Source organism: Plasmodium brasilianum, chromosome 9 (assembly GCF_023973825.1).
Source record: "Plasmodium brasilianum strain Bolivian I chromosome 9, whole genome shotgun sequence".
Lineage (NCBI taxonomy): Eukaryota > Apicomplexa > Aconoidasida > Haemosporida > Plasmodiidae > Plasmodium > Plasmodium brasilianum.
In genome coordinates, this window is record NC_090122.1 from 684,165 (window position 1) to 700,115 (window position 15,951).

General features: G+C 29.8%; 6 protein-coding genes across 6 annotated transcripts; 3 read left to right on the forward strand and 3 right to left on the reverse strand.

The window, feature by feature from the left end:
• Nucleotides 1-1,591: 1,591 nt before the first annotated feature.
• MKS88_002777 (DNA mismatch repair protein MLH) lies at nucleotides 1,592-4,267 on the reverse strand (the record flags this gene model as incomplete). Its single annotated transcript, XM_067215817.1, has 1 exon — nucleotides 1,592-4,267. One exon carries the CDS (start codon nucleotides 4,265-4,267, stop codon nucleotides 1,592-1,594), a length of 2,676 nt encoding a protein of 891 aa, XP_067073358.1.
• Nucleotides 4,268-4,310: 43 nt separating this feature from the next.
• Nucleotides 4,311-6,235, reverse strand: MKS88_002778 (uncharacterized protein; the record flags this gene model as incomplete). Its single annotated transcript, XM_067215818.1, has 5 exons — nucleotides 4,311-4,382; nucleotides 4,513-4,568; nucleotides 4,743-4,907; nucleotides 5,166-5,494; nucleotides 6,141-6,235. 5 exons carry the CDS (start codon nucleotides 6,233-6,235, stop codon nucleotides 4,311-4,313), a joined length of 717 nt encoding a protein of 238 aa, XP_067073359.1.
• Nucleotides 6,236-7,204: 969 nt separating this feature from the next.
• MKS88_002779 (uncharacterized protein) lies at nucleotides 7,205-11,596 on the forward strand (the record flags this gene model as incomplete). The annotated part of the gene is made up of 1 exon (XM_067215819.1): nucleotides 7,205-11,596. The coding sequence occupies one exon, from the start codon at nucleotides 7,205-7,207 to the stop codon at nucleotides 11,594-11,596; it is 4,392 nt and encodes a 1,463-aa protein (XP_067073360.1).
• Nucleotides 11,597-11,873: 277 nt separating this feature from the next.
• On the forward strand, nucleotides 11,874-13,176 carry MKS88_002780 (uncharacterized protein; the record flags this gene model as incomplete). The annotated part of the gene is made up of 2 exons (XM_067215820.1): nucleotides 11,874-12,023; nucleotides 12,982-13,176. 2 exons carry the CDS (start codon nucleotides 11,874-11,876, stop codon nucleotides 13,174-13,176), a joined length of 345 nt encoding a protein of 114 aa, XP_067073361.1.
• Nucleotides 13,177-13,256: 80 nt separating this feature from the next.
• Nucleotides 13,257-14,234, reverse strand: MKS88_002781 (uncharacterized protein; the record flags this gene model as incomplete). The annotated part of the gene is made up of 2 exons (XM_067215821.1): nucleotides 13,257-13,472; nucleotides 13,857-14,234. 2 exons carry the CDS (start codon nucleotides 14,232-14,234, stop codon nucleotides 13,257-13,259), a joined length of 594 nt encoding a protein of 197 aa, XP_067073362.1.
• Nucleotides 14,235-14,819: 585 nt separating this feature from the next.
• On the forward strand, nucleotides 14,820-15,672 carry MKS88_002782 (uncharacterized protein; the record flags this gene model as incomplete). The annotated part of the gene is made up of 3 exons (XM_067215822.1): nucleotides 14,820-14,976; nucleotides 15,393-15,454; nucleotides 15,640-15,672. 3 exons carry the CDS (start codon nucleotides 14,820-14,822, stop codon nucleotides 15,670-15,672), a joined length of 252 nt encoding a protein of 83 aa, XP_067073363.1.
• Nucleotides 15,673-15,951: the final 279 nt, after the last annotated feature.

Consider the following 15,951-nt stretch of genomic DNA (forward strand, 5'->3'; position numbering starts at 1 on the left):
GCTATTATGCTATTATGTTATTATGCTATTATGTTATTAAACTATCATTCTATCACGCTATTATGCTTTATTCTTTTTATTTTAAATCTTACAATAAGGTGCCAGAAATGAGAAACATAAATGTAAAAATATTTTTTGTTTAACGATTTTAATTATGCTGTTCGAGAATTACACCGTCCGGTCAACTTAAGATACATTGACTTCGGTTAGAATATGTTTGCGCACGTAATACATTCAATAGACGATAAAGGGGGGAGGGAAAGTATACATACATACATACATAAATATATGCATACAGGCGGAATAACATTAAGTATCTGCTGGCTATATGTTCTATTTGTATTGTTAGAAAAATATAAGAATGCGAAGTGAAATATGAATTATGAGAAATTGAAAGGAGTGTGACAGTACAAATATGTTGTATCATAAAAGAATAAGGTAAATGTACATGTTTTTATTCCTTTTTTTTTTTTTTTTTTTCCTCACCCATCTACTTTGCCGTTCTATTATCATGTAATTTAAAGATAAAAAAAATTAGTGTTTTCTTTTTACAAAAGTGAACTATGCATAAATTTTTTTCCATTTTGGTTAAATATGAACTGTTCATAATTTTTTTCTTTTTTTCTGTATTTTCAATTTTTTCTTTTTTTATTCCGTTGCTTCATTATACAATTTAAGTTCATTTTGAAAGAATTAGCTTATACGTGATTCGATAAATTGGCGTTTTTCAATATTTTTTACCACAGAACAAATGCTCTTTATTCTATTGACTTGCGATATGATACATATATTGAAAAAGAAAAACAAAAATAGCAAATTGGTAAAATGGAATAATGCCATAATGGCAAAATGGTAAAATGGAATAATGGCAAAATGGTAAAATGGAATAATGCCATAATGGCAAAACGGTAAAATGCAAAAGTTCAAAAATGCAAATAATAAAAAAAAAAAAAGAAATTTAAAAGCTTTTTAAAATTTTTCTTAAATTTAAAAATAATAAGCAAAGGTTATGCAAATAAGCTGTCTTAAAAGTGAAACATGGATGATGAAGAATGGAAGATGGAAAATTAAAAAGGGGAAGGGGTTATTTTTATATATTTTTTTTTTCTTTCGCTAACAAAATGAGCATAATTTATTTTAATGAATTTAAAATAATTTATCATTTCGCATGACAAGGTCAGGAAAAAATTCTCTGAGGCAAGTCTTACGGTGAGATATATTCAATTTTTGGAAGAATACTATATCCACTTGTCAAACGTGGGGGGGGGGGAAACTACAACTCTTTTTTTTTGTTTTTTTATCCTTGTCAGTGCTATCCTTTGTTTGTTTCTTGCTCAATAAAGAGCAAAATATTGGCGATGGGTTTATCATGTGGTAGATGTATGGAACCGGCATGCCGTTTCCTACGTTGAATAGTTCTTGCATTGTTCATCCTTCGATCTTCGTTCTTCATTCTTATTTCTTCGTTGTTCATTCTGCATCATTCATTGTTTTTTCCCCTCTCTTTTTGTCACCTCTTCTCCTGTTCTCCTCCTTACCATCGCTCAGCAGGCCCATCTTCCTCGGTGTTAGCTACATACGAATAACTGCATTAGCACCGTTCGAAAATTTTATATAACTGGTTTAACGAGGTCAATTCAATTATATACCCGTTGTTCGAAAAGGTGTGTGGAATTCTCATCAGATTATTTAATTGAATCATGGGGAAAAAATATTTTTCAAAAACCAAGTTAATGTTTTTAGAGACTGCTAAATGTTTGTTGACATCAATAACTGTTTCGTCTCCTAGTAAATTGTCAAAAAGGTAGTTTTCATTTTCTGTGTTAGTTGATGATGCTTCTTTTTTCTCATGCGATTTATTCATTAACATATTCATTTCGTTTTCCTTTATCATAAGTAGATCATCTTGAAATGTCCATTCCTGGTCATCCAAGAGAGTAATTTTTGAATAAAAATTGGCTAGTAAATAACATATGCCATTAATACAATTAATTTCATTTTCATAATCAATTTGTGTAGCTAGTCTTAAAAATAAGAGTGGTAAAAATTCTTGTCCAGGAAAATATTCCCCACAGCATGCGGGAAAAGTTACTACACATCCCTCTTCAATAATGATAGAGAAATAATCGGTATACATTTCTATATATGAATAAAATAGTTGTTCTAAATCGTTACATATTCTTTCCATATTTTTATGAACATAGTCAGGATTTTCATAATATCCAGAATAATAATTATTCACAGCAACTAGTAACAGATCGTATAAAGGTATAGGAGGGTTAAATTTAAAAGGGGGTATTCTACCTATTCTATTTAAAATAGATTGATAAGTTATTTCTTTAATAATTAAAGGCATTTTTATCATTAATAATTTTTCCTTATATTGAATTAAACTATGAATACTATCAACAGCTCCGACATAAATTGAATTTTTTAAACATTCAGTTAATTCTTTCTTTTCTTTTTCTTCACATATCTTTTTTAATTTTCTTATACTGGATATATCATCACATTCGCATGTATATTTTCTATTATATCTTGTATTACTAACATGCTTATCTACATTTACATTAAATAGAGCAGGTTTCGGTGCTTCCAGCTTTAACACCTCATATTCATTATTATCTTCAAATACTACTAATGACCTGTCCTCCTTGTTGTTCTTTTTATGCTCCTCTTTTTTCACAAAGTAGTTTGTCAGGGTTATTTGCTTGTGGTCTGTTCTTACTCTTTTGGTATCCACCGCTTTTTTGGTTGTCTCGCCACTGACGGAGATATTGGGGGTGGTATTTCCTTTCACATTTCCATTCATATTTGAGATGCTACTAGAGGCGCTGGTAAGAGGCTCATTCTTTACACCTCCCTTTGCTGATGTTAAGTTGAATGTGGTTTGCATAAGATTTGAAGTGGGCACACCGAAGCATCTAATATTGTACACATTTTTTAAAAAATTTTCAATTTTTTTGGATATCAACTGAGCTATTTCTTCCTGGTACAAGAAATGTACTTCTTTTTTAGTAGGATGCACATTAATATCAACAATATCATACTTTAGTCGTAATGACAAGTACACCCATGGGTAGTTACCCTTTGGTATGAAGTTTGCATACTGGTTTTCACATGTTCTTTTTATAATATTGGATTCAATTAATCTATCATTTATAAAAAAAATGTAAGTACCCTTTTTACCGACATATTTAGGAGTACTTATTAAACCATAACATTTAAAAAAGGTCGGAATATTTTCTTTTATAAATATACTATTTAACTCTCTAGAAATATTTCTACCATATATCTTTTGTATAACCGATTTCACATTATTCAAGTGCTTTTCATAATTTTCATCCAAGTATTTTTCCTCTTCTAATATTTTCTTCTCAAATACAGAATAATCTTCAGCTGCATTGGTAATTTTTTCCTCACCATAATTCCCTATGCTATGCTCTGCTTCTTCGTGCATTCTCGTACTACTGGCCTGTCCTTCTTCGTGTACCCTTGTACCAACTACATTCGCTTCTTCCCTGACAATACTTTCGAACTTTTCTTTTTTTTTATTTTTTATAACGTAAATTCCTCCTAGTCCTCCTATGCCCTTACCCATATTTTGCGTGTTCAGGTCAACGGTATTACTTAACCACTTTTTACATGTAAAAGAAACATGCGGGTAATGAATAGCATACTTTTGCAAAACTTCCAAACATCTGTTATATTCATCATTATGATTTAACGTTTTTAATCTTGTTTGCATATTATAAAATAAATCATCGAATCGTATTATCGTCCCATCTTTACCTGAACAAATTGTTGGCTCTTTTTGTATTGGTTTTCCATCTTTATAAGTACATGTATAGCAAAACGGAGAGTTCCTTTTTTTAGTAGTTATTGTTAAATAAGAAACATACGAAATAGATGCTAATGCTTCTCCTCTAAAACCAAATGTCTTGATATTTCTTATATCCTTATGATTTGTTATCTTACTTGTTGTAAATCTTTCACACACTATTGGTAAATCATCTTTATGTATACCATCCCCATTGTCAATTATCTGTAGAGATTTCAACCCCCCTTTATTTAAATGAACACTAATACTTGTTGAATTAGCATCGAGACTGTTTTCGATTAACTCTTTCAAAGCGTTACATGGCCTTATTATAACTTCACCCGCTGCTATTTTGTTTATATCCTCTTCTGCAAGTTTTATTATTCGTCTTTCATCGGAGGGGTTCCCCCTGTTGTTACGATCTCCATTGATGTTGTTACTTGTCATGTTTAATGCGCATTATACTGTATATGCTGTATTGTGATGTTACTCAAGTATTATTCTGTTGTCGTAATGTTGTACTGCTAACATAGTATAATGCGGCTAACATAGTATGATGCGGCTAACATAGTATGATGCGGCTAACATAGAATGATGCGGCTAACATAGAATGATGGGGCTAACATAGTATGATGCGGCTAACGTAGTATTATACTGCTTATATAATACTGCATTTATTTAATAAAACAAACCTGTTCGCCGGAAGAAAATTCTTGTGAGCACTTAATTTTTTTTTCAAGTTGTCTTGCTGAGGAAAAGGAAACAGAAACAAATGCGAAAGAATTAAAATGGAACGGAAGAGGGACGCACAACAAAGTTGGGAAACCACTTCGTAATTATATTTTTCAAAATTGTGCGCTCCTCTGTAAACTTGAACAATTTTAATAAATGAAAAAAAAAATAAATAAATAATTTTTCGTACCATACGATGGCGTAAATAAGCAATTATTTACACTATATCCAGACAGATTTATTTTTTTTTTCGTAGTATCTGCCTTCATATTAATAATTCCCCGCTCATTATACGCCCAAACTTTCATTTTAAACTGTTCTCCCCTTAACTGTTTTATGTTCTTTGTTTCATTTGCTGTTGTGATGATCGTATCGAACAAAAAAAAAAAAAAAAAAAAAAAAAAGAAATAAAGGAAGCATTTCCCGCTTCTTCACCCATACATGTATGCAAAACTTTATTTTTGTTCACGTTAGAACTACCTTCCTTTTATGTTTTCTCCAAAAAGGATAAAAAAATATAATAGTAGATATTTTTTGCCTGTGTTTTTTCTTTTAAGTGGCAATTGTTTCGTTAATTTTATGTGGACAACGGGAGACAAGAAAGAAATTTTACTTCCCTGTTTTGCTTCTTTATTTAATTTGAAAATTTTACTTTCCTGTTTTGCTTCCCTATTTAATTTGAAAATTTTACTTTCCTGTTTTGCTTCCCTATTTAATTTGAAAATTTTACTTTCCTGTTTTGCTTCCCTATTTAATTTGAAAATTTTACTTTCCTGTTTTGCTTCCCTATTTAATTTGAAATTTTCACTTTCCTGTTTTGCTTCCCTATTTAATTTGAAAATTTTACTTTCCTGTTTTGCTTCCCTATTTAATTTGAAAATTTTACTTTCCTGTTTTGCTTCCCTATTTAATTTGAAATTTTCACTTTCCTGTTTTGCTTCCCTATTTAATTTGAAAATTTATATCATTATTTTTGCGTAAGTATTTTATTTTTTCTTCCGATTTATTTGATTATTTCCCTCCTTTTAAAAGTGAGTATCTCGTTTTATGAATCTCTTGCTCATCCTTACGGTGTAATGCATTTTTTTTTTTTTTTTTTTTTTTTTTTTTTTAATACCATATTAGGGGGAGTGACCCCTTTATGTGTGTAAGTTTATGTATCTTGATGGAATATATATGTATACATTATGTTCATAATTTCATACTTTTTTTTTTTTTATTTTATTTTATTTTAGTTTACTGAATATATATCGTTTAAAAACTTTATGAAGAGAGAAGAATACATGAGAAATTTTGAAATTTCCCCTTCGAACGTGAACTTGTTAAAAAGTATATATGTGCAAGTACACTTATATATGTATATGTATGTACGCTTATGCCTATTCGAATTTGTAAAAAATAAGAAAAATTGTTTTTGAGAAAAAGAAACTCCAGATTTTTTTTTTTTTTTTTTTTTTGTATACCCCATTTTACATAAAAACGTTTATGGAGTATTCCTTGTTGCACTACTAAATTTTTTACTTTTTCGCACCCTGCCATTTTTACCCTTTATTTTAATTCATTATTTCACTTCCTTATTTTATTTCACTCCATTATTTTACTCAACTCCATTATTTTACTCAACTCCATTATTTTACTCAACTCCATTATTTTACTCAACTCCATTATTTTACTCAACTCCATTATTTTATTTCACTCCCTTAGTTTACTCAACTCCATTATTTTATTTCACTCCCCTATTTTATTTCACTCCCCTATTTTATTTCACTCCCCTATTTTATTTCACTCCCCTATTTTATTTCACTCCCCTATTTTATTTCACTCCCCTATTTTATTTCACTCCCCTATTTTATTTCACTCCATTATTTTACTCAACTCCATTATTTCATTTCACTGCACCTGCCTTATTTCAGTCCATTATTTTATTTCTCTTCATTTTATAGCGATTACGCAAACTCGCGACCAACCGTAATCCAATATTTGAAAGAATAAATATTTGAAATTTTATAAAGTGCATGAACAATTTGTCGATTTATATTTTCTGCCTACACCCCATTTATAAAAATAGCTATTTTTAAGAAAATTAATCCTATTTTTCATTTTTTTGCAGATGGGTGGAAAACAAGAATATTTAACTCTCCCCCTTTTTATTCATATTTTTACTACATATTTTTCATATTTTTATGTTTTTGTTTTTTGTATTGTCTTTCTTTAGTCCCTCCCCCCTGCCTGTATTTGTGTCTTGACAAACATATGGGAAGCTTGTTTAAGTGTTCCACATTTTATGTTTCCGTATGTATATGTACATTTGTTTCATTTTGTTTACCATTCGAGTAATACCACTTTTTAAACCAAAAGGTAGATGCAGAATATAACTCCCGAACATATATATGTATATAACATCCTTTTTGCAAAGAATAAATCTTCTGGACACTGTGTGTGTACATTCATGTAGGTATTCACGTATATGGGTGCATCTAGGAATATATGCTCATATAATTATACATACGCACTTGCATAATAACACACATATATACACACTTACACATGTGCATGCGTGTATCGTGCCCGCATGAAGGGGATATACATCCAACGGTGGTAAAAGAAAAGAACATCGAACAGACAGCGTTGTACAATAAACAAAAATGAAAAATGACAAGTGCAAAAAGTAAATTTGAATTCGCAAGAAATAGATCTACTAATAGTATTAAAGAAAACTTATTATGTTCTTCTTACATATTAAAGAATTCAGATGGTATCTTAAAAACTAGTAGCCCTTTGGGATATAGTCAAATAAAGCAGTATGATGAAAAGGAGGAAATAAATGATTATGTACATAAAGAAAAATTTGCAAACAACATATTTGATTTCATAAATAGTAATGAGGAATTACATAATAATACAAAGTTAAACAACAATTCGTTAATCTGTAATGAGTTACAAAAGGAATTTTCAAATGGAATATTTTATGATAAAATCGTTAGTACAAATAAGATTTATAACACTGCTGTTGGTAGTCTTCAAAGCAATTTTCAAATGAGTAAATTGTCCAATGCTGTCAAATCAATTAAGTTTGAAGAAAATACAAATGTTAAAATACCATCCTATTTGAAGACTTCTCCTCATTATGTGTTATATCCCGAGCTGCTTTATTTGCAAGAAAGAGAAGCGGATAATGCGCAAAGGGGATATCAAAAAGAGGAACACAGCGCATCCGAAGGATTGAAGAGGGATAAAGAGGAAGGAGAAGGAAAGGTAGAGCAAAAAGGGGTAGAAAATGTAGAGCTGTATGGAGCCGAAAAGGCAGAGCGAACGGATGTACCCTTGAGCACTATCAAGAGTAAGCTGCTCGTCGAGATTAAGGATACAAAGTGCCTGCACAGTTACCTAAAAAACGTTTCACATAACAATTCAACAATCAGAAATAAAATGTACGAGTACTTTGAACCAGAAAGGAAAAACATGATTGAAGTGTTAAACCCAAATACCATAAATCATAGTCAGCTGTACGAAAAATTATATGATCCAAGTAACATAATCTTAAGATGCTACAAGAATAGATATGTTTCTAATAACTCAGATCACGAGAACAACGAATTACATACACTTAATATTTTAAAAAAACAGAAAATGCCAATTATTGAAAAAAATGAGAAAGGAGAAAATATTATCATACAAAATAATCTAAAAAAAAAAAAAATAAATCTACTTGAAAAAGATATAGATGGTTTGACTTGTGAAACAACGAAGGAAACAAATGTCAAGAAAAAAGAAGAAAATTTTCATATCTCTCTTATAGACACCTCCAATAGAGTAGTTACCTTAAAAACATTTGATATTAAAAACAATAAAGATCTTAACAAGGGTAAAAGCATTTTTCAAACAAAAAAAAAATTTTTTAAAGATGTACAAGTACAAACGAACGATGATGAATGTATGAAGAGAGAAGCATCGCATACCATTGATTCGGACCTTGAGGATGTTATTCATATATTAAATAAAAAGAAATCCGACACAGTTAGCGAACCTTCCTTGGGCAAGGTTCATAAGTGCAAAAATGAGGAGAAAGGAGGGGGGCACAATCAAATTACTGCAGCTTTGCTAAGGCAGGAACAAAAAGACAATGAAGAAAAATTAAAATTTAAAATTTCGTATAACCTGGAAAAGCGTTCAGACGGATGTGACTATACCACCGAGGGTAGCAGCAGCTGGCGGGGTAGCGACAGCCGGGTGAGTAGCGACAGCCGGGTGAGTAGCGACAGCCGGGTGAGTAGCGACAGCCGGGTGAGTAGCGACAGACGGGTGAGTAGCGACAGACGGGTGAGTAGCGACAGGCGGGTAAGTAGCGACAGACGGGTAAGTAGCGACATCCATATGAGTAAGGACAGCCGGGTGAGTGGAGGTGGAAACCGTCCAGGTGAAGCATATCCCGAACTTGGTGAACGGAACGAAGAAAAGGAGCAGAAACGTGAGGAGAAAGAGAAGAATAGTGTTAATAAAAGAGTTCCAGGAGGGAAAAAATTTGATTTTGCTCAGAATATTATAAACTATAATAAGAGTATTCAAGTGAAAGAATCTCAGAATCTGTTAAACAAAATGAATAACCATCATTCCCCCTTTTTTTTTAAATTTCCTTTAAAATATTATAAATACAATTTTTCTAATCGATCGAAAATAGAGAAGCAGATGAGTGGCTGTGCACCAATTGGGGGAATGCCAAACGGGGGAGTGTCCATTGTGAAGGTACCCATTCAACAGTACTCAGTTAAAGGTGGACAAAATAATAAATTTATCCCCTTCAAAAAGGACATACATGTATTAAACAATGATAATGCAGGAGATTCAATTAAATGTAATACCCCTTTTATAATATATGGAGATAAGAAAATAAACAATCCTCTACGTACTGCTGGTATTCTTTCAACTGCTACTGGTGAGAAAGTTTGCCCCCAGTACAAAGTAATAGGAAAAGGTACGGATGATATCGATTTAAAAATATGCAGAAGACACAGAGATAGGCAAATAAATAGGGATAATTACATACGTAGACATATACATGGACAAATGAGCGAAGGGTATGAAGAGCAGAACTTTTTAAGAAGCGAAACAGATCCAAGCGAAGAGAGTTACGCTGATAAGGAATATGAGAAATCGAAAATTATAAATAAATTTTTATTAAAAAAATTATATATAGAGAAAAAAAAAGAGTTATATGAAAAATTGAAATTTAAAAATACATTTACAAGCTTATTACGGAATAGAAGCATACTAAAGGATAGCGGTCTATATCATGCCAATAATTTGCGAAGTATGTATTATGGCAATTATACGAGTAGCGAAGAGGAACTTGACACCGCACGTATAAGGAGATACTTGTACAGTGATAGTTGGGGTGGAAATATATGCGCTAGTTCCAATCATCATGGCGATTATAACGATTTTTTATTGAATAATGGGAATGGAAAGAAGGATAAGGCAAATAATAGTAGTAATATTTATGCATATCACCCCAACCGTGTCAAAATGTTCTCTTCTGATTTACAGGCATGGGACGAAAAAAGCAATATTTGTTTATTTAAAAAAAGAAATTATAGTGAACAAGGAGGAAAGGAAAAAATGTATACGAATCAAAAAAATAATAACTCAGATAGTAAGAAGGATCTAAATGTTCATAACAGTAAGGATATTTTTTTAAAAAAAAAATATTTATCATTAGACAAGGAAAAAAAGAAAGTGTATTATTATAACAGCGTTCTTAACCCAAATAATGTTGAAAACGATATTGCCAGTTTTTCCCAGGAACCAATGAAAGAAGCAGTTCATAGGAGCTGTATAAATGGTAATAAGAAGGAAAAACAAAGACATCGATCCTTATCCTATAAAAATAGAGCAGCAAAATTGGACATACTGAAAAAAAGCATTGAATCGTTTAAGAAGTATACTAAGGGGGATGGTACCAAAAATAAGAGGAAAAAAGAACAAGGCGATGGAGTTACTAATAATATTGATAGCGGTGAGGAAGATGGGGGAAAAAATGGTCATACAGATAAATCCAGGTACGATGAGAGCGACTACTCTAGTGATAACGAACAGAATGACATTAGTGAAAAAATGGGATGTAATAAAAATATTTACAAACAACACAGTTATGATGAAGAGAAAGATCAGAGGGGAAAAAATGATATCTTCAAAATTACCTATAATATTGAGAAAACTTTGTTAAAAGAAAATTCTAGTGTAAAAAAAAAAAATTATACAAATGAATGGGATAAATTGAAGAGTACCAACAGTTATATTTATGACAATAATGCAAGTAATAACAACGACTGCAGTGTTAGTGATGTAATAAATAAAAGAGAAATTTTGAATTTAGGGAATTCTCTGAATGATCCATTAGTTATAGAAGCAGATGCAGATGCAGATGCCATAGACAATAAGAGTGAAGTCCATGTTTTAAGTACGATGGCAAAAATCCATCATCGCGCATTGGAAGAGACAGATAAAAAGATAACAAAGAATTACGTAACAGTGGGAAATCAAATTTTAAACAATGATAAGTATACAAAGATGAACGAGACAGATCACTATATTAACCACCCTCTTAGAATTAAAGTATCAATAAAGAAGCGAAATGACGAAGAAAAAGCGAACATCAACAATAATAAGGATGATACTGGGGAGGATAATAAAACTAACTGTTTTGATATTAATAGCATACTTAATAATCAACAAGAGAGCCCACAGAAAAATGAAAGACGCTCATTTACAGGTATGAGTAGTTATGGAAGCAAATACGTAAATTCATCATATGAGGAACAAGGAAGCATGAGCGACACGGAGATCGTCAATAGGAAGAATACTCAAGTTCTGATGATCGAAAGTGCCGAAAAAAGTAACTGCAACGATGATAGAAGTGATTATACTGATAACAGTGAAAGCAATGATAACAGTGAAAGCAATGATAACAGTGAAAGCAATGATAACAGTGAAAACAATGATAACAATGAAGAGCTTGTGTTGCTCACTTTTATTTCATCCGTTTAGTGAAATTGTGTACCAATTTTTGTGATATGGCTGTGAATTGCTCCTCTTACGTTTGTACATGTTATTATGTATATATATATATATATATATATACACATATGTGATATGTAATATATCATTTATTTATTTTTTCGAACGTTTATAATTTGCAGCAGCGTCTAATGCTAGGAATTTCCTCAAGAAAAACGACGGGTTTGGGGGCGGAAATTACTTAAAATTAAAACAAGCGAATGTGAACGTTATGAAAAGTTGTACAGGTTTGAAGTTATAAGATAATATGGAAATAACAAACAAGATAACAGATAATACAAATCATGATTCCAAATATAATTCATCTTCACATGATGGAAGTTTACATAATGGAAGTGCAAAAAAAGAAAAAAGCATTAAATTAAAACATTTGGAACATATTGACCGAAATAATTGGGTTAGAAATTTTTTTGGAGATATTGACTGAATGTGCTTCGGTATAGAAGTATATGTTTTGTACCAACGTAGCTGTTGATACATGATTTTATTTGCGTATTTGTTCACACATGAGCAGAAGTGTATAAACATACATACTCATGTATATATTACACGTGCACATATTATGTGTGTCACCTTACTCTTTTGGGTAATTTTTAATTTTTTTTTTTTTTTTTGCTGTCCATATGACAATTTGTAGTTATAATCAATTGTTCTGCATATGCGTTTCTGCTTTTTTTAGTGAAATAATATTTTTCTCGCGTTATTTGCTTTTTTTTTTGATGTTTTTAAATTACAACTGCATTTGTCCATTGATATTATTCGTCAGTTTTGTTTTTTCGTTTGTTTTTGTTTCTTCATTTTTATTTTTTCGTTTGTTTTTGTTATTTTGTTTTGTTTCATCTGTTTCGCGTCTTCTGTTCTATTTCTTCTGTTCAATTTCTTCTGTTCTATTTCTTCTGTTCCGTTTCTTCTGTTCCGTTTCTTCTGTTTTGTTTTTTCTTTTGTTTTTTGTTCCTTATTACCCCTTTCGAAATTTTTTAACTTCATTCGTACATGTGGGATAATTGAGAAATTACATTTTTTAAAGAAAATTTGCAGAGGGAAAAATTAATATACATTTTCAAATGTTCAGTTAATAGTTTTTCAATATTTTTTTCTTATTTGCCTTAAATTCATAAATAGAGTATACAACAAAATCTTCAGAAGATTTATATGTGTTGTGAGCTATATTTATTTTGCTTCTTCTTTTTTTGGGATTGTCTTAAATGAATAAAAAAGATTAAGTAAAATGTGGAATTAAAGTGCATACCAAATATAAGTAATAAAACAAGACACATGAATGTATCAAAAAAAAAAAAAAAAAAAAAAAATGCAAATGCAAATGCAAATGCAAATAAAGAAATGACGACGCGAAGAAACACCCAAATGAAGAAGCACATACACAACGAAATGAAGAACAACAAAATAAGAACAACAAAATAAGGAACAGCGAAATAAGGAACAACAAAATAAGGAACAACAAAATAAGGAACAGCGAAATAAGGAACAACAAAATAAGGAACAACGAAATAAGGAACAACGAAATGCATATGACAAGTAGAAACGGCTAAAAAAAAAAGTACAGTTAAATTTGCCAAAGTGGGTAAATAAAAGGAGACCAAATAATAGTAACAAAATAAAAAATTAATTTTTACTTTTGTTCATATTGTTTCCAATTGTACGAATTAATAGCTAGCTCTATTTCGTAGGAATCGACAGGTAATTTACCAGTATATTGTAAAATTTCTTTTTGTGTGTGCAAAAATAAACCATCATTTATGTCTAGCACAAGTTTCCCATCAAAAACCCCCTCTCCGTAATCACCTTTTATGAATTCCACAGTAAGGGCATTCTTATTAATTATGCACTGTTCAGGAAAAAAAAAAAAAAAAAAAAAAAAAAAAAAAAAAAAAAAAAAAAAAATATAACAAAATATAACAAAATATGACAAAATTAACAAAACATGACAAAATATAACAAAATATGACAAAATATAACAAAATATGACAAAATATAACAAAATATGACAAAATATAACAAAATATGACAAAATATGACAAAATATAACAAAATATGACAAAATTTAACGAAATATGACAAAATAAGCAGCGAATATATATTTATATATATGTGCATATAATATGCAAACCAGTTAAGACTACACTCGACATACACAACGACGTCTGATCGAGTGTGTACTATTTTTCATTCACTAATTTGCAAAAAGTGACATTGCATTATGTAGATATACCTTTTTCACTTCCGCACCGAGTGAATTTTCAATTGCTCTTGTAATTTCGTCCTCTGGGAAGGACTCATCCACTCCTATGTAATTATAATAAATTTCATTAATTATAAATTCAATTTCTTCTTGTTCTTCTGTAAACCAGTTTGTTGATAAAAGCAATGTCAAAAAGGAAATTAATTTAAAGTAATCTTTTTTGTCTTTTTCTTTTTCTGATTCGGCTACTTTTACCCATTGATCATACATATTATTTGTTATATCCCATAATTTCTTCCTGTCGACATCTTCTATTTTTTTTTTTTCTATAACGTTTGTTAACTCTCTTATTAATTCACACATATCTTTTGGGTACACATACTTTGATGGTACCTTAAAACATGCCATTTTACAAACTACTTTTTAAAAGTATAACGTGTACGTACAATTTGTTTACGCGGAATTTCCAATATCTATCTTCTCTTAACTGTTACTTTAATATACAGTACATGTATTATAACTTTACTACATACTTATAAATGCGCCTTTTTATACATACTTTTTATTACAGGTATGAAATGTGTGTACTGTGTGGACTTATGTTCGTAATTTGGTTGTTTAATTTAAAAAGTTTTTTACTGGCATTTTAAAATTATTTTTTGGTATTGTTTTGGCAATTTTTTGGAATGTTTTTAACAATTTTTTGGAATGTTTTTAACAATTTTTTGGAATGTTTTTAACAATTTTTTGGAATGTTTTTAACAATTTTTTGGAATGTTTTTGGCATTTTTTTTCGCTCGTCCCTTAAGCAAAATAGGGACTACCTATACAAAAATATAATTTAAGCTTTATTAATTTTTCAACGTCATAAGATAATTCTCACAGAAAAATAAATGATATATCTTATTACACCAAAAAATAAAATACATAAAATTGTAAAATACGGGAAAATAAAATTACTAAAATAATTCAATAGAAATACCTGAACATGTCATGGAAAAATTGGAAGAAAAAATGGAAAACAAAATGGAAAACAAAATGGAAAATAAAATGGAAAATAAAATCGAGAAAGAAGTGGAAAACAAAATGGAAAATAAAATCGAGAAAGAAGTGGAAAAAAAAGTGGGAAAATATATAACGGTTAACTCGGGTTACTATCATAATATGGCATAAAAAAAAAAAAAATTATAATAAAATAAAAAACTCATAATATAATAAAATAAAAAACTCATAATATAATAAAATAAAAAACTCATAATATAATAAAATAAAAAACTCATAATATAATAAAATAAAAAATTCTTAAAATAATAAAATAAAAAATTCTTAAAATAATAAAATAAAAAATTCTTAAAATAATAAAATAAAAAATTCTTAAAATAATAAAGCAATGAAGTAATAAAACGAAAAAACGATTCTAATATCTTAACAAGTCTGAACGTTTTATTTGGTTGCTATGAAATAAATAAATAAAAAAAAAAAAAAAAAGGAAAAGACCGTAAGATCCTTAACAGTGCATGTAAGAAAATGATTTTTTTTCCATTTTCAATTTTTTCCACATTTCAGAAATGTATTTTTATCTCTTTTTAAATAATGATCTTTTTACACCCTTTCAAGAAAATAGGCTAGTATTCCTATTTAACATACAATAAATTTATTATAATTTTAAAACGAAAAAAATAAAAATAACATAAAATAGAAATAAAGAAGAAAAAATTAAATAACTTAATGAAATAATATACATCATAATCCCAATATATTACACGTTCTCTTCTTTATTTTTATTATTTCCCCCCCCCCTTCCCTTTATAAGTGTGTAATTAAGGATAGAGTCGTAGCTGCTTAGTGGTCATTGAATAAGGAATGTGTTCTAGTTAATGGGTGTCCCACGAAAACACAAATAAATACAAACACATAAATCTACACGATCATACTTATACATACACTTTTACGCATTCGTTTGTTTATTCCTCTTGAGTAACATGTTTACGTACTAATTGGCAAGAGACAGAATTTTTCCACATTTTATTATTAATTTGCAAAATTTCACTTGGTCAGTTGTTTGTATCCTGCGAATGTTCTAACTGATATTAATTTGAAATTCACTTCTGCGTTTAATTGAAGG